Source organism: Gadus chalcogrammus, chromosome 2 (assembly GCF_026213295.1).
Source record: "Gadus chalcogrammus isolate NIFS_2021 chromosome 2, NIFS_Gcha_1.0, whole genome shotgun sequence".
NCBI lineage: Eukaryota > Metazoa > Chordata > Actinopteri > Gadiformes > Gadidae > Gadus > Gadus chalcogrammus.
In genome coordinates, this window is record NC_079413.1 from 13088546 (window position 1) to 13112904 (window position 24359).

The window sequence follows — 24359 nt, forward strand, 5'->3', positions numbered from 1 at the left end:
CCTGTAAAACATAATTAAAACTTTGTCGAGAATGCATATATTGTTCAAATAAAATTATATTTTAACTACTTGTTGTTTTATCATCAATTCTTTATGAAAGATAAGCAGGATGGGGTGGAAATCATGCGTCAGTCTTTAGGCTGACAACACTCCTGAGTAATAAACACATGTCAACAGGTTGCAATTTAATTCATGATATGCAGTTTTAGCAGGTGGCCTTAGTAAAGAAGTGAATGATTCGACTGTGAGCAAGACTAAAGCATGGAAAATAGATAATGTTCACTTTCAACTACTAATATAAGCAAATTATATTTGTATATAAATCTTTGGGTGTATGGTCAAATAAATCCAAACGAATCATGAGAAGATTTAAAATATAATTAAAAAAAGTTTAATATGAGATTTCAAGTTAAATTAGACGACATGCGTAAGAAGTCAACGCTATTTTATTTAATAAAAGACTGCTTCAAAGCGTTTGTCTTTGTACTCTGGTTCACGTGGATGCCACATCAAAGACGAAAGGATTTAAAACCAACTACTGGATTCAGACTGTACGTCTGAACACCCTTTGGAATAAAATTCTCTCATGCCGAGAAGCCAGTACAAAAAGCTTTGATTTGAGCTTGATTTAGAGAAGGAAAATTAAAAACTGAAAAATACGAGAGCAGCAGCAATGAAAAAAGCGGTACGGAGCATAATTCACTTCAGAAACACGTACCCCTCACAGCACAGTGTTAATCCCAAGGCACGGTGGCCGCGTCAATATTACTTGATTATCACCGATCAATCCCGACTCTCAATCCCTCCATAGAAAAAATAAACATCCCTGCAGTGAACAGACTCACTGAGTACAACAACAACGACAAGAACAACATTGCACAATAAAACATCCAATAGCAACACAGTGATTTTGCCCCTTACAATACAAGCCAGGTATTTATTTTGGGGGGGAAAATAACACTGTTCGTGTTGAAGTTGCCTCGGTAAAGTAAAGGCGTCGGACAGCATAAACGTTAATGCCTCTGGACATGCAAGCCCGACCAGAAGAACAGCGTGTGCAAGTGTGGGTGTGTGGGAGGATCCGTTTGGGTTCGCTATGCAACCCGGACTAACAAGCAGAAGGCACTTAATTTCGGGCTGCTGCTGCTTTGCATCCCGTGGTGGTGGAATCCAGGCACTGCAGGCCTGTTCCTCCCCAGCTCAAGGCAGCAGTGACAGCAGCAGAGCCCCAGAAGGTGTCAACTCATCGATTCAACCTCCCTCATCCTGCTGAATCAACCCCTCGATCCCCGGGTTTAGTTCCCTCAGGCAGGCTGTCCCGTGCAGGGGGAAGGTAGGGGAGGGGCGTTTGGCTGAGTTTCGGCCTCTCTGCTCCGGGAGGAGTCCGTTCCCTCAGAGGACAGCCCCCTGGAGTTGAGCGCTGGGGGGGCCGTCTGAGCTGGGACCACCGTTATGGGCAGGAAGGCCTTGTGACGTGTCAACGCTGAAGAACACGCCGGCTCCTCCTCGGGCTGTGTGTTTGGCACTGTTGTCTGGCTTACTGCATCAGGGACGGGCACTGGCTTTGTGGGTTCCGTTGTGGGCGGAGTTTGTGGCGTCAGCGTTTCGCCGACCGCTTGTGTGACGGACGGTAATGTCTGTGGTGGGGGGTGTTGTGTTGGCGATGCTTGTGTATTTGAGAGGCATTGTGTATTTGGCATGACTTGTGTGTTTGAGAGGCCTTGTGTGTTTGAAAGGCCTTCAGTGTTTGGGAGGCCTTGTGTGTTTGAGAGGCCTTCCGTGTTTGAGAGGCCTTGTGTGTTTGAGAGGCCTTGTGTGTTTGAGAGGCCTTGTGTGTTTGAGAGGCCTTGTGTGTTTGAGAGGCCTTCCGCGTTTGAGAGGCCTTGTGTGTTTGAGAGGGCTTCCGTGTTTGAGAGGCCTTCCGTGTTTGAGAGGCCTTGTGTGTTTGAGAGGCCTTCCGTGTTTGAGAGGCCTTGTGTGTTTGAGAGGCCTTCCGTGTTTGAGAGGCCTTCCGTGTTTGAGAGGCCTTCCGTGTTTGAAAGGCCTTGTGTGTTTGAGAGGCCCTTTATTTTTGATAGCCGTCGTTTGATTGGCTCATCTTGTCTCTGTGGGGCTCGGTGTGTCCGTGCCAGCTCCTCCACGCTGGGGTAGTAGGGCAGGAAGGGCCTCTCGTGAGCACAGGTGCGCATGGCCAGGTAGGTGTGCTTCAGCAAGTGAGGGAAGCGGGACGTGAAGTAGGAGACAAAGTCGTCAGGGATGGTGCCCAGGGTCTCCTGCACATCCAGCGGCAGCTCTCTGTAGTGGTGCTTCTGTTGGCGTCAAGACACACAAGTCAGGTGAAGTGAGGGAATGTGTTGGGACAGTGGATGCTTTAAAAATGGGCTTGACACGTGACAGGTTACCTTGTTTCTCATCGCCCTGAGCAGATCTCGGACCGAGCCACCCTTATAGGAGCGGAATTTGCGCAGATCTGAAATGAAGTTAGAAAATTTAGTTTAACTAGAGATGGAATTCCAAAATGTTGGCACATAAACACCACCTGCCAGTCTCTTAGTACTACATTTACAGGAGATATAGGGAAAAGCTTTTCCTCTCTGAAAGACTTGGCAGCTGCTCTGGCAGGAGTAAAGTTCTGAAGTATGTGCACACCTTCCTTGAGGAATCTCCCACATACAACCCCCGGTTTCAGTCATCCCTCTATGACCACAGGCTCATACCTGTTTGCAGAGGCACTGTAATGTGTTCTCTCCAATCACACTTGACAACAGCCCGCCCCCCTCGCTCTAGCTGTCTCACGATTGGTCCATCCAGCGGCTCCTTTTCTATTCGGTCACTGACGTCCTGCAGGCGGATCAGAGGGATGGCAGTTAATATCAATGTGGCATAATGATCTTGGTTTTTGTAAGTTGCATTCAAATTCAACTACTTCTATTAAGGTGGCATTATTTTAAAATAGTTCATAACCAATATTAAAACAACAAAAAGGATACACATGTTCAAGTACCCCCTTCAACACCTCAAAGTGCCCCTTGCGGTAGATTAGCCCCATTTAGGAAACACTGCCTTGCTTTATATACACTATGCAATGGCAGCTGTGTACTCCAGCTTAGGGCTCATGACCTCTGACCTGGAAGAAGTGCAGCTCCCGCTCCAGACTCCAGAAGAAGGGGTGTTTGAGGACACTCTCAGCAGCGGGCCTCTCCTGGGGCTCCGTGCTCAACATCTGCTCTATGATGTCTCTGGCCACAATGTCCTCTGGAAGGTGGTGGGGGTGGGGGGCAGAACACACACACACACACACACACACACACACACACACACACACACACACACACACACACACACACACACACACACACACACACACACACACACACACACACACACACACACACACACACACACACGTGAGCAGGTGGCCTCCAGCTAGCAAAACATCAAGGGGAGTGTGCTGTGTAATCTAGAGTAGTGAACGTGTTGTAGAAGGCTGGATTGTTAGGGTGTACAGAGTTTGGAGTTTGTTCCCCGATGTTGGCAGTTGACCTGTATGTCGATTTTAACAAGATGCCTAACCGAACCTGCTCCTTACTATTATGCATCCGAATTCACTTTAAAACAAGAAAGCTTTAAATAACTAATAAAATAACTTTATAGTATAATGGTACAACTAGGGCCATTATCAAGGTTTTTCACTATGGAAATGCATGAACCACACCTACTACAGAAAGTATGTTCTCTGCATCTACCTTGAACTACAGGTTAGGGTAGGTCTACACTTTAAACCTTGAATGGACAACGACAGATGGGCAGAATTCATTCAAACCAGCCATGTTCAAAGGGCTCTTGCTGGATGCTTAAAGAAAGCTGTGGTGTGGACGGCTGACGAAGACACGGCACTGCGCTCCCCTCACCGTGTCTGTCGGGCAGCAGTTTTTCCAGACTGTAGGCTCCCAGGAGGATGTTGGCCTGCCTCTGCAGGGACTTGCCGAAGGGGTGGCTGCCCTGGGCCACCACGTAGTAGAAGACACAACCGGCGGAGAAGATGTCCACAGTGCAGGTCTACGTAAAGAGAAGAGGCTTCGTGTGAGGTGGAGGTGACCAGAGAAGCACCGGCTTCCTGAACATAGCATTCATGGACAGACAGTATTGGTATGTGGTACACGATGAAAGAGGGAGGGGGAGACACAAAGAGAACGAGAGATGGAGAGTGAGAGAAAGAAAGAGAGCTGAGAGGGGGCCTCTCACCGGGTTGTCCTTGCAGTCCTCGCTGAGCACCTCGGGGGCGATCCAGCCCTCGGTGCCGGGCACCCCAGACCTCCTGCTGAAGCTGTGGCGGCCCACCGCCAGCTTCTTGCAAAGGCCAAAGTCAGAGATCATGGCCCGCACCCGGCCGTGGGCATTGGGCATGGACACCAGGATGTTGTGGGGCTTCAGGTCCCGGTGCACTGGAGGACAGACACAAAGAAAGACTCAATATATACGCCGGGAAATCCGTAGGTACTTAGAAAGACACGAGTTTAGAGCATGTCGAACCCTAGTTTGTGGCCTCTGCTGCTGTTGGGGGTGGTAACCTACCTATGTTGAGAGAGTGCAGGTGAGCTAGGCCTGACATGGTCTGCTGAAGTAGGGCGACGGGTTCCAGTCCACCGCGGTCAAAATCCACCGTCTCCACATACTGTGTGAAGGGGATGACCGTTAATAAAAAAAACAGAAGCTGCAATGAAAATGAAGACAGAGGTGACCTCTTGCTTGTCCACCGGGCCCAGTACCTCTTGCAGCGACGCGGCGCACAGCTCGATGGCGATGTACTGGAACTGCCGGTCCCGCTCGGTGCAGAAGTAGCGGATGACGTTGGGGTGCTCGTCCGACTCCCGCAGGAGCTGCACCTCCCGGTCTGCGAAGCTGAAGCATTCTGGGAGGATCCTCTTTACCGCTACCTGCCGGTTGTCAAACTGACCCCTGGTGGAGATCATCGGCATTACATTTGTTATTTTTGGGGTTTTAAATTATTTTAAATGACACAAAAAAGTCAAGACAGTGTACTTCAGGTAAAATCGCAAACCCTTGTTTCCCCTTTCTTTTAATGAACAGATTTTCCTTCTTTATTTGCTCTCATTTAGAAAATGAGATGAACGAAATATAATAATCAGTTTGGGAGGTGCGTCTGTCTACCCATTAACCAATGACTAGCTAGCTCTGGCCAAATAGTGGCAGACGGAGAACTCAGATTCTAAGACTCACTTGTAGACTATGGTTCCTTCAGCACCGTGGCCCAGGACGTTCCTGGGGCGGAAGGTGATTTTCCCGATTCTGACTGTGTTCGACTCCTCATCTGATGTATTGAAACGAATAAGTATTTAAAAAAGCCAAACAAATAAAAAATGCACATAATTACGAAACAATTAACTTTATTAGGTCCAGATGAGAAACTTGGGCAGTGACATTTTTTAAGTTATTTGACAATTAGTGTATTGTACAGAAAAAAACATTTCATTTTGGCAGAGTCTGACCAGTGCTCATCCATAGGTATGCCTCTACCGGTGCTCGTGTTAGAGTATTGTGGGAGTGTGTGTGTGTTTGTGCCCAGTCCCTACCTCCTTCGTCGTGCTCGTTGGCCGAGCTGCCTAGCTCCGACACAGACATGTTGGAGTGGTTTGAGGCTCGCGGGGTGATATTGGGGCTGCTGTGGTCCGAGCTCTCGGAGCGTGTGCGGGCCACCTCCAGGTAGTCGCTGTCCGGGGTGAGGCTCAGGCCCATGCCCAGGTCGCCCAGGGGGGGGAAGGGCTGCTGGCGCTGCAGCAGCTCCAGCCTCTCCTCCATCTGCCTCTGGAACTCCTGGTGCTGCAGCTGCTGCTGCTTGTGAACACTCTATTCAGGAAAGAGGAGAGAAGATCAGGATTCAGTAGAGGACAGAGGAAGAGTGGATCAGGATTCAGTAAACAGGAAGAGAAGATCAGGATTCAGTATAGAACAGAGGAGGAGTAGATCAGGATTCAGTAGAGAACAGAGGAGGAGTAGATCAGGATTCAGTAGAGAACAGAGGAGGAGTAGATCAGGATTCAGTATAGAACAGAGGAGGAGTAGATCAGGATTCAGTAGAGAACAGAGGAGGAGTAGATCAGGATTCAGTAGAGAACAGAGGAGGAGTAGATCAGGATTCAGTAGAGAACAGAGGACGAGTAGATCAGGATTCAGTAGAGAACAGAGGAGGAGTGGATCAGGATTCAGTAGAGAACAGAGGAGGAGTAGATCAGGATTCAGTAGAGAACAGAGGAGGAGTGGATCAGGATTCAGTAGAGAACAGAGGAGGAGTAGATCAGGATTCAGTATAGAACAGAGGAGGAGTAGATCAGGATTCAGTAGAGAACAGAGGAGGAGTAGATCAGGATTCAGTATAGAACAGAGGAGGAGTGGATCAGGATTCATTAGAAAACCGAGGAAGAATGTCAGAATCCTCAATGTTCTGTATTTTGGTCATTACCGATAAATTGTTAATTGCTCCAAATTTGTATTTATCTAATAAATTATGGATGATTATCATCTAGTTCTATCAATATATTTGGTATTTAGTTGTCATTTAGTTTATCGCTTTTATCCAAATGTCGACATATAGTGAACACAGGTCTGTCAGGTCAACCATACCTGTGGAACAAAGGCAAAACCTAAAACAAGCCACAAATAACTTGGCCCAACTCCGCTAGCCAGTCACCTTGGGGTAGGTGATGACGAAGGCCACCCAGCCAGCCAGCAGGAAAGTGGAGAAGATGATGGTGGCCAGGTCCTTGAGCATGGAGTCCACCGGGGCCTCGGGTCTGGCGGCCCGCCCGCTGGAGGCCTGCTCCTGGATGGAGGTCTGGGGCCTGTCGGGAGGGAGGCTGGCGTCCATCTTGCTCTCGTTTACCTTCTACCAGAAGAAGAAATCAAAATCCCCCCCGAAAAAATACCTTCCTTCAGGCCCCCCTCTAAAGCCCCTCCCCCCCTAAATATACGACTCAATCGCTACCCAGAGCAATAGTGCTCACTAGTGTTAGACTGTTTTAGACTGTGCCCTGTGTAATAAGTGCCCGGGCCGAATGTGCGCAGGTAACCGGGTAGGTGGATAGACATTAGGGCTGGGTAAAAATATCGATTCATAAATGCACTGCAATTTATTTGTTCTCGATTCAATTTGGATTCAGATTTTTTTTAAATCGATTATTTCCAAAATAAAATAAAAAAAAGAAGCATACTCAGTCATTGTAATCTAGAAGCGAGTATGCCTAAATGTACATGCCCTTTTACATTTGTCCATGCTATGATTTTTACATTTATATTGCAGGTTTAGCTCAGGAACAATAATATACAATGGTGTATTCCCTTTTTGCTAGTTAAAGCACAAAGAATTGATTACCGGTAATTCATTATGAAATGGTTAATTCTAAATAATATTTAGGTATTTTTTTCATCTGCACGTATTATTGAATCAATATCGAAGCAATTGGATCAATATCACATCGAATCGAAATCGAATCGAATGAAGACCTAAAGAATCGAATTGAATCGAATTGAGAGGTACCTGGCAATACCCAGCCGTAGTAGACATAAAGGTAGGCCGTCCAATAATTTAATTTGGAATTAAATCATTCGACAGGCTTAATACAGGCCCACGACCGCCACATATTCTGGATTATTCAAATATTTTTGTCAAAGCACTTGATTTATTGATTGCTGTCGGAATGTACGGTAAAGAAAATCTCAACAGATATGATAAAAAAAATACTTAATAAGATAACCCACCTCCTCCATTGTCTTGTCGGTGGAGGGGGGGATGATGTTGCCCTGATGGCGAGGCAGGTTTTTGGGGAACCTCTCCAGGATCTTGGTGTGGGCCTCGGGGGGGGTCTCGTGGTGACCTGCAGGAGGGAGACACGTATTCCTCCACATTAGAACAAAGAGGAACCGTGAAGTGCTTCCTATGCACCGTTTGATCTGGAGCGCCACAGGCTCCACTCTCTCTGCAATCATATCAAAAAACAATCAACCCCCACCACCCACAGTCACCACACATCCCCCAACATGTCATTCAATCTGCATGATTTCACGTTTTCAGATGAAAAGAGTATTGATATGTTTGTTAGTATTACTTGATTGCAAAAATGTCAATAGTTTTTGATTTTTATGTTGGGAAGGTTTTATTTATTAACTCTTTTTACTTTTATCATTTGGATTTTTATTAAGTCATTTCACATTTATAAGTTTAATTTTTTCATCGAAATCATGATTACTGCCTCTACAATAAACTAATCATGAAAGGTGGAAAACCCATATATTTTTTTTTAAACATTAGTAAATCTGATTTTATATTTATAATAAATCTTATAGTAGCCTATAATAATGCTTTAATTATGGTGGTGGTGGGGGGTGGTCCGGCAGTTACCGATGAGCAGCAGGTAGTTCCTCATGAAGTTCATGTGGTGGCGCTTGCGGAGGCCGGCGTTGAACTTGATGCTGGTGGTGGGGGTGATTACACACTCCTCGCTGTCCTGGCTGCCAGGACCCTCCAGCATGGGGAGGGTGCTGCCCCGGGGCTACACACACACACACACACACACACACACACACACACACACACACACACACACACACACACACACACACACACACACACACACACACACACACACACACACACACACACACAAATTGTAAACATTAGATAGCAGATAACATTGGGTGTCGGGTCTCTGCGGTGTAGCACTAAGTGAAATTACAGTTATACAAACAGCATTTGGGTCTTGGGAAGGTGGAGGTGGTGGTGATGGAGAGGGTCATTTAAACACTAGAGTCAGGTCGACCAAAACTTCAACACACACTTTTGCTGTTACGAAGAAAGTGCAAACTCTTCCTTCCTGGGGCCGTGACTCCTGTGACCTAGTTTGAGGCTTAGATTTGTCTGCTACACAGACAGATACCCTTCTCGTATCTCCTACCATGCACGTGCACACACACGGTACCTTCCCTGGCCCAATACAGTCGCCATGTTATATAGACAAGCAGGAGGACCTGTGTAGTTTAGCGGGAAGGCTGTACCACTCACCACAACAGTGACTCCATCATGCACCAACGAGGGAGAGGCGTACAGACTGGATGAGTATTTTCCCACGTACAAAGTTGGCCTGGGGGTAGAGAGAGGGATTCAAATAAATGTTGGTTTACCATAAGAAAGGGTCAAATCCATCTAGCGATGATTAACAATGTTAATAATACTACGCCTCTACATTTCCTAGGTCGGTTTCTCTATCCTTCAGATCAAAGCGGGAAGCCAAACTTCTCCTCTTTCGCAGCTCAAACATGCCGTTCCGTTTGCAGCTGTTTACGGTCGGATGTTTGCTGAGCCACAGAGCTGGTGTGCAAAAATAACATTTCATAGAATTTGCTGTTGAAAGTGAGAAACAGTACTTTAGACTGAAACTATGGCTAGGGACAGACAGCTGTGCCCACTTCTCCACCTAACCAAATTAAGTGCATGTCAGGGCTTACCCACCACTACCGTTGGTGGCCTTACATGCCTTTCCCATCACTGGTTTCATATAGTGTAACTCTGAGGGCATTGGGGAAGAATGAAACGCTGTGCCAATGTTTGTTTTTTTCGATGAAAATTTTCTAAACGAAATGCATGGCTTATTCAAAGATCAATTCAACATTTGACTGCAGTAGTATCAGTTGTTACCACATGTTATTGTGAGAACACCTGGACCACACAATGACACAAGTGCTAGATTTGGGAACAATGAAAAATGTCTATTCAAGATCAATGAATAGACATTTGCCTGAGAATGATTTAGATTCTCAATAGGCTGTTTATATGGCTAAGGAATTGTTATAAAATTCCCATGTGGGCTGAGATGAGACTAAACCACAACGGAATAACCACACTCAAATTATCTTTCACAAGAAAAAAAACAACCCAATTCGAATGTGGTTTTCGTATATTTGTCTACGGTAGTTAACATTTGCTTTACAGAGTTGCAATAAGAACACCATATTGACTATAATAATAATAATACATTTAATTTAGAGGCGCCTTTCAAGACACCCAAGGTCACAATAGACACTATAGTGTCTATTGAACTGGGACAAAGCCCCCTTTGCGGCGCTTCCCCTGCTAAGCAGGCGTTTTTAATGTTCCACGCTTGACTTAAAGCTCTCATTGAATACAATAAAACATACCATGGATATTCCCAATTCATCCCATGCATTTCTATCCAGACATTGTGAACGGCTTTCCACCAAAAGACCTCCTGTGAGCCCCCCTTCCCTCCGGCCCGTTCCCCAGGCTTACACTAGCTTGTTCTTGGCCTTCTTCTCCTTGGGGAAGGGGTACTTCCACTGGGTGATGCGGCCCACCTCCCCGGACATGAAGGTGAGATAGCGCAGGGTCTCAGCCGCCACGTTGGTGAGGGGCACCTTTCGCAGGCCCTCCCTCTGCCAGATGTACATGGCCACCACAGGCGAGTTGTAGTTCTCGAACCAGTGGACGTTGCCCGTCTCGCTGTCCACCGTCACCACAAGGCCATCGCCGTTGGACACGAAGTGAGCCATTTCTAAGGAAAAACAAAAACGGGATACGAAGGTGACGTCTTTGAGGCTGTGTTTGTGTTGTTTGGACACTGGCTGCAAACCAATTCCTCTGTTGAGGGGCCATAAGGAACTTGAATGGGTTGATCATTATTTTATTTTAGGGGGAGATGGTGCTGGAACATCCGGACCATTACTCACACTCTCATGCACTCTAGATAAGAGGAAAGAGTGTAAAATGGACAGAGTGTAAAATGCAATTCGGAAAAGTCAGTACTTTCGGTTCTATTATTAAAATTTAACATTCATCTTTTTGATTGTTCAACAACTACAACATTGTACAATTCAACTGTCTGGGATTATTGTGGTTTATGTAAACTGTTATTTTCACATTTTCTTTGTGACGCAAGAGGCTGACCTATAGAGATACTGACAAAGTATGACTCTCAACAAAGCTGCGTACCGAGAAATAGAGAAGTGAAAAAGTCTTGGAGAAGAAAAAATTGGCAGTGGATCAAGAAAACAGGACTCCGTTAAAGGCGTCATAATTTTGCAGCGGTCACTAGTAGCATTGAATGCCCTGTGAGTCGGTTATGGTGGACCAAATGCTCTGGTGCTCCTGTTTCACACTGTTCTAGTGTGGTGGAGGAGGTGGGCGGGGAGGAACAGAGAGACTCAGAGAGAGGGAGAGGGAGAAAGAGAGAGAAAGAGAAAAAGAGAGAGCGAGAGAGGGAGAAGGAGAGAGAGACACAGAGAGAGGGAGAACGAGTGAGAGACAGAGAGAGAGAGAGGTAGAAGGAGAGGGAGACACAGAGAGATATCATGGCCAAGAAAGAAGAGTTGAGGAAATAATGGTTGGATTGGACGTTGATTCACTGTGACTGCGGCCTGGGCATTCCCCCCGACTCCCGGCCCAGAGGAAAGGGTAATCCCCTCAAGTCTAGGCTACGAGAAGCAACAAACCCGCTCAGACAGGCGGAGCGGTACCGTTCTTTGCGGTACAGTTCCGAGCAGTGCGGTTTGGTACGGCTCTGTTCGCTTATATTGGCGTTTCCACCTCCAGAAGTTGGGCAAGCGCCGCGGTGACCCTACCAATTTATCGGCACTCCTCCGTTAGGTTACCAAGCCATCTGAAAGGGTGCCAAAAATCACACCCCGTAATTCTGAAATCCCTTTAAAAATGTGAAGTTTGGTATGACCAGGTCACTGATATCTCTGCAACACAAACAGTTAGGAGGATTGACTGGATCTATAAATGAACTCCCTCAATCTTAATTGGCTTAACACCATGACCAACATTCTGAAACATCCATTAACATCCACATTTGCCTCAAACAATGTTAGGCTTACAGCCCATGTAAATAGTTGTGCAATGATGTTCTTGTTGTTCTTTTAATTGTTTGTTGCTCTGACCGTTCTGTTTGATATTGTGGAAGGATGTTAGTGAATGGTTCAGAGCATGATGCATTTTAAATGGCGTCACTTTAGGTATTTTTCTTAAAACAATTGTGGCTTAAAATAAACATTGCCAAATTGCAACAAATAGCTTCAGTCATTTAGGGCAAAAATAGGCCCAATGATAGGCCCCGATTTTTTTATTTAGTTTTACAAGTCAAGAGTAGGCCTGATTTGACTTATTGGCTTTGCATCCTTCCCTTCTGCCCTTGTAGTCCAAGACATGCCGCCCAACAGCTTTCAAAGCACAATGCTGCCACTGGTGGATTTGGATCAATTCTATTCACGTAATTATCCCTCCCTGCTATTTTGTAGTTCACCAAAACACCCTGAAACAACTTGAGTCTCACATACACGCCACTAACAATGCAAGCAGGCCAATGGCAACCAAGCGCAGCCCTTCCTTCCTCACTTTAAAAACCACCAGCCGCCACTGTGCAACGTTGATTTGTTATCGCCACAAATAGCACAGGCGCGAACTTGTTCCGCAATGTAAGCACCTTGCTGTTACCTCCTACCTGCCAAGATGGGCTCTGTGTCACCTGGCCACAAAATCCATACTGTCTTCCCGTGGGCCGTCGCAAGCCAAGGTGGGCGAGGCCACGAATACTAATTCACCAACTGTCGTCAGTTGGTGAGCCTTTTCTAATTCGCTCATTTATGCATCTTTCATTTGCTAATGCAGGCAATCGAGGTAGAAGAACATTTTCCCGATCAGCATGCACATGCAACTCCGAGTGTATTTCAAAAGGAAGATTAAACGGTTTCTCGGGGAATGACACCTTTAAGTAGAACCCAATTCTGGTCTAGATAGTAAGCAGTTACCCAAGTGTTATGGACAACGGCATTTTATCCGGCATCTTACTGTATTTGGTGTCGTCGTCAGGCAGGGTGGAGGCGTAGTCCGAGTAGGTGGCGTTCCACCGCACCTCCCTGCTTTTTGTGTCATACATGGTGATGGTGTACTCTGCGATTGCAAAGAGAAAACATTGCGTCAAAATCGACAGTGAGAGGTCAAAGGTCGCCAACATTTCAGAGCACCAAGGATGCAGTGAATGGGGAAGCACCAGAAGTACAATTCTGAATGTGCGATGGTCACACCCGGTGATTGTTAATCAAATAATTCTCTCCCTCTTTCAGCAAAATGACATGGTGGTAAAAGCCTAACGGTGAAAAAGGTTGCTGAGGCACATAATAAAAAGGGACAGCCATTACAGAATCACTCAGCGGTGTTCCGTTTCTTAAGTCTGCCCCTGGAAATTGGCTATGGGGTGTGAAAGGAGATCTTTGTATACAGGTGGCTTGCAATGAAAGTTGGTCCACCAAGGTTTTGCCTAAAAGACATGTTTGCGTGCCTGCCACCTGAGGCACCAGTCTCTTGTTGCGGAGGAGTTGCACCCATGCCTGTTGCCAGATTCCAGATGAACATTACTAATTGGTTAGTGTGTGGGAGGGGGAACAGTCAATGAACCGTCCCAGAGGATAAGAGGCTGGGTTAATGTTATGAACCAGTAAGGGAGTGTTAGACAACAGACAAACTGCTTTCAGAGTTGAGCCTAGCCAAACGTGTTCCTCTTGCGTTTTTGAGCACGTGTGCATAGTATGTGGAGTTCATGTTTTGTCTTTTGGATTATATTTAATGGCATTTATTACATTTGTTCCTGAAGAATATTTAAAATATGCAATCATAAAAAGCTTCCGCTAATGAAAAGGTAATGTGATGTCCCAGCGAACGCCAACATAGTATGCATTTCGGAATATGTGAGAAATAGATATAACCAGTCCCTCCAGAAAAATGTGGCGTTTTTATGTGATTGTTGCGGCCAAAAATCCTTGATTATGCGATGCGATGCGATGCGATGTGGCATATATGCTATTTTATGCGATAAAATTGCAGGAACTTAACTACGTCACTTCATAACGTTCCCATGGCAAAAGGGGGAAATGGCTGCTCTTGTGTGAAGTAAACGCACATTTTTTCAACTTTCTGCTAAGATATATGCAACTTTTTTGCAACGAAAATGCGGGGATTATGAAATCATGCAAGCCCCGCAAATTTTGCGCGGAAATCTTCAATTTATGCGGTGAGAGTGCGGCATATTTAAAAAAATTATTATGCGTTGAATTATGCAATCGCATAATCGCGTTTTTCTGGAGGGACTGTATAACACGTTTTGGACGCATGCTTAGGAAACGGGTGTCCTAAGGTGCCACCCTGTGCGGTGTGTGCGTGTCGGTTTACCTGTACGTCCCAGGTACAGGAGTGAGGAGGAGGGACAGAGCATCTCTGCAAAGGAGGAGGTCAGTGTCTGCTGCTTCTCACCGGTAAGCAGGTCCACCACATACCACAGGTCCTGTTTCTTACCTGCTCTCACACACACACACACACACACACACACACACACACACACACACACACACACACACACACACACACACAGAGTAAAAGGACTGTCTTGGGAGCCACGATAGGATACACAAGCATAGAATTGTTTTCTCAAGCCCAAATGACCAAAACCATCATTCCAATACAAGCATCTTCCCAAGAATCATTGAAATAATTGTATACATAGTGCATATCTATTAATACACTGTGTGATGGGTGATTATTACATGAAGAATACAAATGCAATCATGCGACCGGGCTAACGCTGGACAATGAGCCAATTCACACTACTCCCAACTAAGCTATGGGGCGTGGTAGACAATGGTAACCAAAGACTGCCGCTAAACAACACGCCTAAGCAGCTTTGCGTACTATTATCTTCCAAACTATTGAATCAGGGAGGGGCCGAAGTGGCACCCAGCCAGAGATTAATGTCACTGGCCCAGTGGAACCGGTGTGTGTCCCCTAATGTGTCTTTTCTATTCTTGTTCCTCTCATTAAGGAAGTAGGCTGCTGTGACCCAAGCACTATGTCAAACTTGACAATGTCACGCTGCTGGCTTCTTTAGAGATAAGAATTGCTTGTGTCCTGCACAACATGACTCTCCGGGTTTGATCATTTCCACCCCACAGGATTAAAGCACATTACAGGCTTTGCGCGTGGCTTTGCATTAGCTGAGTAGCTTTGGCTGAATGAATACAAATGGCAGACAAGATAATGCTCAGAAGAAAATGTCAACCGTTTTTTTGCCCCTTGGACAAGGCTGTGCTCGGCTGGGACCGAACGCAGATAAGAGTTTTAACCTTCTGGACTGCTGTAAATTCAAATCAGCCGAAAGAGACGCCAGTGCCATCATTGTAGTTGACAAGGCATTGTGGTGCCAGTCTTTTGTTCAGCAGAAGACAGCACTCTGTCTTTTAGCAGACAGGAGATGGAACAGCACCTGTTGCATGTATATTGAAGCTTGTTGCCATGACTACATGTTTCCCGTGGCCCGCCAGCAATTTAGCCCATGAATTTAAAAATAAAAGTTTGTAATTCTGCTCGTTTCCTCTTTCAGTTTGGAACCATTTACTGTTTTGTTGTTTTGGCAGACGCTTTCATCCAAAGCAACTAACAACAAATTCTGATAAAAGGAGCACGCAGGGGCAGGGGGGCAAGACATCATGACATCATCTCTCAAGGTTGCACACAGGTATCTGCTGATAATCATTACTTTCATCTGGGAATCGGCACCCTTGCTACCACACTATATAGCCCCAAGGGCTGCATGATTCTTTAAATGCGAATCACGATTTTCTTGCTTAGAATTTAGGTCACGACTCTCTATGATTTTTCTTTGAATGAAAATATTAATTGCATTAATTTACCTGAGACAGAAGGAAACGCAAAAAAACATATGATGGGGCCTGATAGAGGACCGGCACATCAACTTTGGAAGTTGATGTGCCGGAAAAAGGGAACGCTCCTGTTTTGCAGCTTAAATGCAACAGCTTCATGAACCATTGAACACGTCTGTCCAAATTTTGCTTCAATGTGGAATGGAGACAAGTTAGAATGTTCCTTCCTGAACATCCTTTCTAAACGGAAACTTGTAGCAGGAATGCAAAGATGTTTCCTTGTGCGGCATTTTCCAGTATACAGTAGTATTACGGTGAAAACGACAGATGGATTCAACCCTGCTGCTTCTATTAGAAAACACTGCTTTTAACTTTTTTCTCATACAGTCATTTGCGGGTTTCTCCCTCGCAATCGTGGTTTATTTCCCCTGGTTTTCCCGTGGTGCAACACTGTATTGTCTTTGGTTGATAGAGAAAGTAGGACCCCTTGCTTTGATGCAGTTGATGTCCCTAATGAAAATGTGGCAGAATCGTTGCCATTTGGAAATTAGGTCTTATAGAGTTATGAATCGAGATCACGATTTGAATAGGATTACTCGTGCAGTTCTAATAGCCCCCCTGTTTTTTCCATCGTCGACGTTGTGAACCTGGGTCCATGAAATTTTGGCGGAGCCTTACCCATGTAGAGGACGCCATCTGAGCTCCTGCAGGGAGAGGCCTGGACCAGCTCGGGGATGGTGAACGGTAGTTTCTGTTTTTGAGTTAAAACACAATTACATGGGACTTCTTCACAGAGTGGCTACCTTGATTCCATCTTGGCCTTCAGTTCCCCGCACCATGCTAGCATTTTAGAGCCAAGATGAGCATAGCATATCCCGGATATCACACAGACACAATCTTCTATCCATCTATGACATTGTGCTGTGCGAGTGTGGCCGATATCTCTGCGGTCGATCGCAGCTATGCTGTGCTGCAGCCATAAAAGGGGAAATTAAAAAGAGGGGTGTGGTGGCTGTTCTGCTTACTGTGAGGCCCTCGCTGTTCTTGCCTCCGAGAGAGTACAGGCTGCCATCGTTGGGGTCTGGCAAGAAGGCTGGCCTAGGGATTAAGATGAGATAGGAATAATGAAGAACAAAAAGAATAAGAAACAATGATATTGAAGATCCAATTAAGCAATATGGATCTTATGAGCTATTATTACAAAAAATGAGTGCTGTCAAGCGATTAAAATATTTAATCGCGATTAATGTCATAGTTAACTCACAATTAATCGCGAGCAATCGCGATTAATCGCAATTCTTTTTTCTATGCTAAATATCCCTTGATTTCTTTGTCCCATTAATTTTTCGCATTTTAATGCTCTTATCAACATGGAGAGAAGTGCATCGGCTTGACTTGTGCAAATGTTTTTTGTTTGATAACAACATTGGCATATACTGATCAAAACAGGACGATACAAAATTAAGCCTATAGTGCAATTAAACGATGAACATACAAACATACTGCCGTGAACATAGCAGTCAAGCTACTGCTTCTTTGTTCTGAGCCAAATAATAAAAAAAAAAATTAACACAGTTGAAATTGGTTTGCGTTAACGCGTTTAACTGACAGCACCACAAAAATACAAATAAGAATGTCTGACACACACACACACACACACACACACACACACACACACACACACACACACACACACACACACACACACACACACACACACACACACACACACACACACACACAAGGATACCTACTCTGCGACGTGTGTGGGGACCTGAAGAACAGGATCTGTGTAGAGAAACAAGCATGACAGAATTACAGTTTGTCTAAAAACAACAACCGTACAGTCGATTGGCCAGGGGTAGCTGAGCAGGATTCCTTTAAAAAAGTGTTGAAGGCGCTACATTGACAAGATGGAAAGAGGAGGCCTTTCATCAAGGCCAGGGATGGGCAGTGGACAGCACAAATCACCAAATAAATAGAGACAGAAAACATCGCATGACACAAAAAGACCCAGTGGCAAAACAAGTGTTGGATGTAAACAAAATAAAAAATCATTCAACAAAAGATATTGAAATGTCATTGTCATTATGGTGAATTTACAGTTTACCAATCAGCAACAAATCTTTCCTCTAAATTACAAACGTATGGACACAGTGCTTAGAAGTGTTTTAAAGTTTAAACCTGGGGTTGGCGACCGGGAATTAAGCTAAAAGTTAAACATGTTGAGCTCGTTATGCTATTAGCCAAACATAGGCGTGGTGCTAGGGGAGGGCCAGTTGGCCTTACGCTCTGTGCGGGGGGGGAAGGATGTGGGTGTGAGTAGGGGTTCAGGGTTCAGCAGTTAGGTGTTAAGAGTTGAACGAGACGACTATTGTATTATGGCAGACAACAAATACACACAGAAAATCCAGTGAAGTGCGTCTGCCAAACAATAAAGACAATGGTTTTTCTTAAAAAGAGTGGGGGTTCAGTGATTGCTCCACCGATACGTTCTAGGCTAGGGAGATACAGATAAGACGATAATGGGGGGGGGGGGGGGGTAGGAGTGTTCCATCAACATTGCAGTGAGTGGGTGAGCATCGCTCATCGAGCTGCTGGTCTGCAAATTTTAACACAACACGCGTTTGCATGCGTCACCCACGTGCGAGCGAGAACAGGTCCGGACACAATATTCAACAGTTGCTGGCACTGCCGACGGACATGAAGATTACTGGACGATAATGATCTGGGTATTAGGTGTACCCAACCGTGGTGGGTTGTCCTGGATGCTACCTTGTTTTGCACTTTCCATCTGGCTGAAAGCCCCTGGTCACTCTGACTCAAAGTGTGCCCTTTAGGCTGGAATCGCTGATGCAATTAGCCGGCCCGAAAGCGGCAGACATCAACATGCTAATCGCGCTCAATGCTTACATAGTCACACTGTTTAGACAGGAGGGTCATAGGGGGTGGGGGGTTGGATCACGATTTTCCAACATGACCTTCACTATTGGCGCTACATCTCAAACCCAACTGGCCTCTCCAGCTTGCCACTCAGTCTCCGTAAATGATTACCGGATTGGCATGCTCAAAAGCAAGGAAACAACAACACAAGTCTTTCAAAAAGCAAGGGGAAAATAAATGTGTTGCAAGAGACTCAGAATACATCCCCGGGGTGACCGCCCAGTCTCATCGTATCCAGTTATCTAGGCTGCCCAACAACTACAAAACAGCTTCCTTGTTCTGCTTATGTGTGTGTGTTGCAATACGGTACCCTCCAATGGGAACGCGATTGCATCTTACGCCTCGCAAGAGTATTTCACTTTCAGAAAAGGAGAACAGAATCTGCTGGTTGGTCCCGGGGAGGGCCACATAAAGGCACTCTTGTTGCACAATTGAAACCCGAACGCGGGAGTGAGCCTTCAACAGAGGAACCGGTGAACGCGGACGCAAGCAGGTTTCTAGCGGCCCGGGGAAAGTCATCCAACTCTCCTCTTACCTTCTTTCAGAGTCCACTTGATAGAACCCGATCTCTTGCTGACGGCGTGCAGGTCTCCGTCCAGTGTGGACACAAAGAGCAGGCTTTCAGTCAGGGACACGGTGCTGGCAGCGCAGAAACCCTGCAGGACACGAGCACACGAACAAGAGACTGTTGATGATGGGATGTCACACACAGCGGCAATATTGATCAATTCATTTAAATGAAGGAAAAACAGCGACGTAATCCGCACACGCACATACGGACACACGCATGAATGCACAAAAGGGTCAGGTCAGAGATGTGCTCCGCCGTCCCAATCCTGAATAATCACCGAAGCCTCTAATCACTCACACACATTACTGCTCATGTATTGCGCTCATCTTCCATAATTCAAGTAAACTACGGCCACAACCAACCCCATAGAAATATAACAAGACAAAAGGAATATATGTTTGCTCTACTCCTGTGGCCAGATTTTATGGCTCAAGTGGAATGCTGCAGATGTAGATGTTCCCACATGACCAGGATGTGGTCGACCGAGGGGGGCAGAAGGGAGCTGCCTCAGGCCTTAATTGCTGCCCTCGCCTGCATCGCAAATCAATAAAACGCCTGCCCCTACCTCCACTACCTCTGTCAGGAATACAAAGCCTAACTTGGTTGTAAAGAGTGCAAATGAGGGGTTAGTTCCCAGATAGCTACCTCAGAGGCAAGTTTGATGGGTTATCTAGATAAGCCCCAAAGGGTACAAAGAAAAAAAAGTGCAAAAGGACAAGGGTTAGGATCTTGATGATCAAATCATCGTAAGGCCTAAAAAAAAAAAAGTTTGGTTCCTGTTGGTTGTCAGTTGAGGTCATGGGTAGGCAGGGAATTTATTTTATTTTTTTATTTTATTTTTCATTATTTTTCCAGCGGCAGCAAATGATAGGTAGGTTGTTTTCATTTAAAAACGAGAAAATTCGCTCATCCTTGTACAGAATGAAGAAGTGCTGTACCAAAACGTAATTATAGTTTGCATCTAAAAAAAAAAATTGGGTCGCACATAAATTGACAGGGTCGGTCGGAAACCGGAACCAAACAAAAAAATGTTTTAGGCCTAGCCGTCCTCTAGCGTCACTAAAACATCAGTTACCATTGTGAAATAACATTTTTGTACTGATTCTGCCAAGGAGCATTAAGCGTGTTTGTGCTGGTCAAGTATATAAATAACGGAAAAAGTTGGACAGTACGGAGTTTGTGGACGAAACAACAATGAGACACTGTACATGTACTAATAACTTAGAAAAGATGCCTCATGTTGGTTGTAATGGATGACAGAGAGAAGAACATTTTGTGACTGCACAGATGAACGGTGGGCTGAGAGCTTGGGGTGTGGGCGGGGTAGGTGGTGGGTTGGTTTGTTTACAAGCACTGCTCCAACAAGTAGATCCCACTCAGAAGCCAGAAGGCATGGGACACAAGAGTACATGTGGACACAGAAATACGGCTCAAAGAAAGGATGTCCTAAGGCAGCCCATTCTCTGCTTACATTGAGAAGGCTGAGTATGCAAAAATAACAACTTTCACAAGAACAAATATCCAACCGTAAAAAATAAATAGATCGCTAGTTAGCAAAAAAAATACCTAGAGCAATTCACAGCTTGACGAATAACGGAAAAACAACAAAAAAAGGCATAGTAACAGTTATCTTGACCGCGGGACTTCTGTTTAAAGCCTGTTCAACCATTTGTTGACATAGGCCTCAAACTGGCTGTGGTTGCTATTCCACAGTGTGGGTGGTTGGCAACAAAGGCCACTTACAAAGGCCGGAAAGCGTGGCGGGCATGTTTTTAACATTTTTTTTTATAAAAGGGATGCTGCCTTGCAGTGTGAACTGAAGAAAGTAATTTGTGTCATTTAAATTCTTAACACCCTCACACCATATTCTAAAAATAAAGATGCATTCGAATGTATCATTCTCCAAAGCAACTTTGGAGATTCCCAAAGCACCCAGATTATTTATTTTTACGATAGAGGGACTGTAGCATAAAACTATAGAACAAACTACTTTGTCCGGATTCTCTTGTTCTGCACTTGCCAACAGATCCCGCTCAGTGCAATCTCCGGGTCTACAGTGGCGTGTCTGTACAGCTGTGGCTGTTCCCAGCGACTGCACACCATAACACAGGCATGACATTGGACCAAATTGTATGGTGTGGAGTAATAGTGAAACAATCAAAACATCTGCTCTCTACATTTGGCAACATCGATGTTATGACAGGTTATCTGTTGCAACTCATAACGGTCTTGATTATTGCTGAACTATGGCTTGAATCATTGATTAAGCAATCGCTGTTTTTTTCTCTGGGTCGAATAATTCTTGTTGCATTTCTATTTTGTGGATTAATAAAGAATTAATCTGAAATGTATTACTCCATTAGGCATGAACTTTTTTGTACAGTTTATAGGGTTACATCTGGCAAGAAGTCAAAGTTTTCATTAGCCACGGTTACAGTATATTTACGTTGATTTGGGATTTTACTGTACCACAACTCTTTTTCCCTCTCAATGTGGCAGAGTATCGCCATTCAACTCCCATGATGCATTCTGATGTACAAGCCCTATTATGGTGACTTGCAGCCTTGATCAGGGTTACCAAAGAGCATTGGATGTCTGCTCTGAATACCGGAGCCGCTGAATCTTCCATTTGTATAAGTAAGCGGACATGAGGGACAGCAGCAGGGCTTGCTCTCCTATGCTTGTTTCTCTTGCTTTTAGACAGACAGGATAGCCAGACGTTGCGCAAGCCGGTTACATCATGGACCAACATCAGGACAGGGAGGAATCAAATTCTTCCCAGGTTGCCTTGCTAGGGCTCTCTGCAGTGAGGGCCCCGATGGACATGGCATGAAGGGGGCCGTGCCTGGAGCACATGTTGCTGCTTGTGGTTGGGCAGCAGTAACATGTGGAGGTATTATTATGTGGATCCACACATCTTCAAAGAAAACTGACTGCACTTGAGAGATTTATCCAAGCCTTTCATTGCAACCCTGAGTTCAGCAGTGAAGGCAATGTTATTGAATGTTGAGAGCCTGTTTATCTGAGTGAGTCTCAATAGAGTAGAAGCGGCATAAAAGACAAATCAACTGTCTTCCTGTTTCACTCTGGTGTGAAAACCAGTGGACACATGACGTGCGAACAATATTTACAAGGAAAGATACAAGACACAGTTTCGAAAATATAGAAGTATTCCTTTTGAATTACCCGATAGTTAATTTTTTGTTTTATCCATGACCACATAAGAGGACGAGACCTCTGGTTTAAAACTAGTTTTGAGAATAATAACAATCATAATTGCTGCATCTTTAAAGCAAACATGCACAACCAAATATGTCTCCTTCTGACTTCTGCTAGTAAGTGAATCATGTAAGAGAAGAATCAGTTATTGGCTTGCAATGTTCTCAGGCTATGCCCAGGCAGACAGCCCAACAACTTGTTTCCACAAGAAAATACAGATATAAATTGCAAGTAGGAGAAAGAGATTGAGAATTAAAAACCACAGCTAGATAACAGACAGTACAGAGCGCCTTGTTTCAAGTGGAACAAATCAAACCTTGAATCTGTTTTTTCTTCCATCATGAAATTGGGTTACAAGGTTTTACATTATACACCTCCGGTTACGTTTATTGTATGTTTTGTGGTTCAGGGCTGATGGTTTGCAAATAATACATCCTGTTATTGTTTGCTCTGATCAGAAGCCTATATTACTATAGTAATAGGGAAAAGAGGTAAATGAAGAACAACAACCCGTTGCGACATCTTTGGAAATTACCTTTTTTTATTTATTTTTTTAGCTCTGCATCACAAATCTGACTGGAAATCTTAATACTTTTTCACCCTCTGCGTTGGGGAAACTTAATTTGTGTTGGTAATTGTCCATCATTGTTGTTCACAACATGTATACCAATAACCCTGTTCTGGGAAGTCTAGCAGAGAACTCACGTGTAAGTTTCAGGCACACGACAATCTACGTGATAAGATAGTGTAAGTAAATAACGTTCACGTACAGTAGAGCATTTGGTTTAAACCCTTAGAAAAAACATCTCCAAACAGTGCAATGTGCATTCAACACTACCATGGTTCGTTTGTACAAACTAGACTATACATTAAACGTCTGTCATATATCGAAGAGACAGCCCGTCTACTACACCAATACATTAGGGTCTGTGAATGTATATTTATTTTGAGCAATGTCTCAACACGTTTTTGTTCACAACTGAAAATAAATTGATCTCAGTCAAATTAATCTCACACCTAACATTTAAAATTTGATTCCATTTGGTGATTTGAGTCAATGCTATGTTTCCCCCCGCTCTGATTTATCTGTACATTGACAATGACTTTTGAAAACATTATTTTTAAGCAGTCGATAAAGAAGATGGGACGTTTATAATTGCTAATGCTTACTGGAAAAATCGTATCTATGTGCTTAGGCTACGTTCATCAGCCTGGATTGGAAGTATGTAGAGTTGCTACGGATTTTTTTCTGAAAGAAAGCAGTGTAGCTTCCTACGATCACACGGTAATTTAACATTGAGGAGTAACAATAATAATAATAATAATGACACCTCTAGTGCACCCATAAGGCTTAGTTGTATCATTAGCATTGTTATCGTTAGGTCAATGTGAGGTCTGTCAATATAAAGAAGGTATCGATCATTGTAAAGCATTGTGGGGTTCTTGTTGGCATCTGCTATTTGTTGACCATTTAAGTAGCACACGAATCTAGCTTTCCAGCTAGTCTACTTACCACCAGTAGTAGGTAAAGCGATGCGATAATGTACCACACAAGGGCCCGACTGCTAACTGTCCAGTCCATCTTTTGAGTCACCAACACCGACTTCTAGAGTGGGGTTTCAGCTACGAGGGTTCCCGTGGGCTTCATAGAAAAGGCCAACTGGATACAACCAAACGCAACACATAAAACACTAGTGCGATATAAAAACATTTAGTCAGATGTATCTCAGTAATAAGGTGGTTAGAAAAACTGCTTTCTTTGCTTCTTCCTGAAACGACTGATGTGAGGGTTGGACTTTGGGATCAACCTCCATGCCAGTGGAGGAGGGGAACCTGTAACATTTCTTTGGACCAATGAGATGTCTTTTAAATAACCGGATCTACTAGA

General features: G+C 44.7%; 1 protein-coding gene across 2 annotated transcripts; it reads right to left on the minus strand.

Annotated features, from left to right (window-relative positions):
• Positions 1–21: 21 nt before the first annotated feature.
• ern1 (endoplasmic reticulum to nucleus signaling 1) lies at positions 22–24291 on the minus strand. 2 transcript variants are annotated; one of them, XM_056581715.1, is made up of 22 exons: positions 23985–24291; positions 19217–19337; positions 17493–17526; positions 16764–16836; positions 16417–16489; positions 14255–14377; positions 12878–12979; positions 10322–10583; positions 9077–9155; positions 8417–8567; positions 7777–7892; positions 6710–6901; positions 5595–5868; positions 5242–5332; positions 4770–4959; positions 4576–4675; positions 4246–4445; positions 3912–4059; positions 3128–3255; positions 2718–2841; positions 2403–2470; positions 22–2309 (listed from the first exon to the last, which is right to left on the minus strand). In XM_056581715.1, exons 1-22 carry the CDS (start codon positions 24051–24053, stop codon positions 1305–1307), a joined length of 3723 nt encoding a protein of 1240 aa, XP_056437690.1. In that variant the 5' UTR covers positions 24054–24291; the 3' UTR covers positions 22–1304. The 2 variants fall into 2 exon arrangements, with proteins under 2 accessions (XP_056437690.1, XP_056437682.1); XM_056581707.1 differs by having other exon boundaries at positions 6710–6904; positions 23985–24290.
• Between the last annotated feature and the right edge of the window lie 68 nt (positions 24292–24359).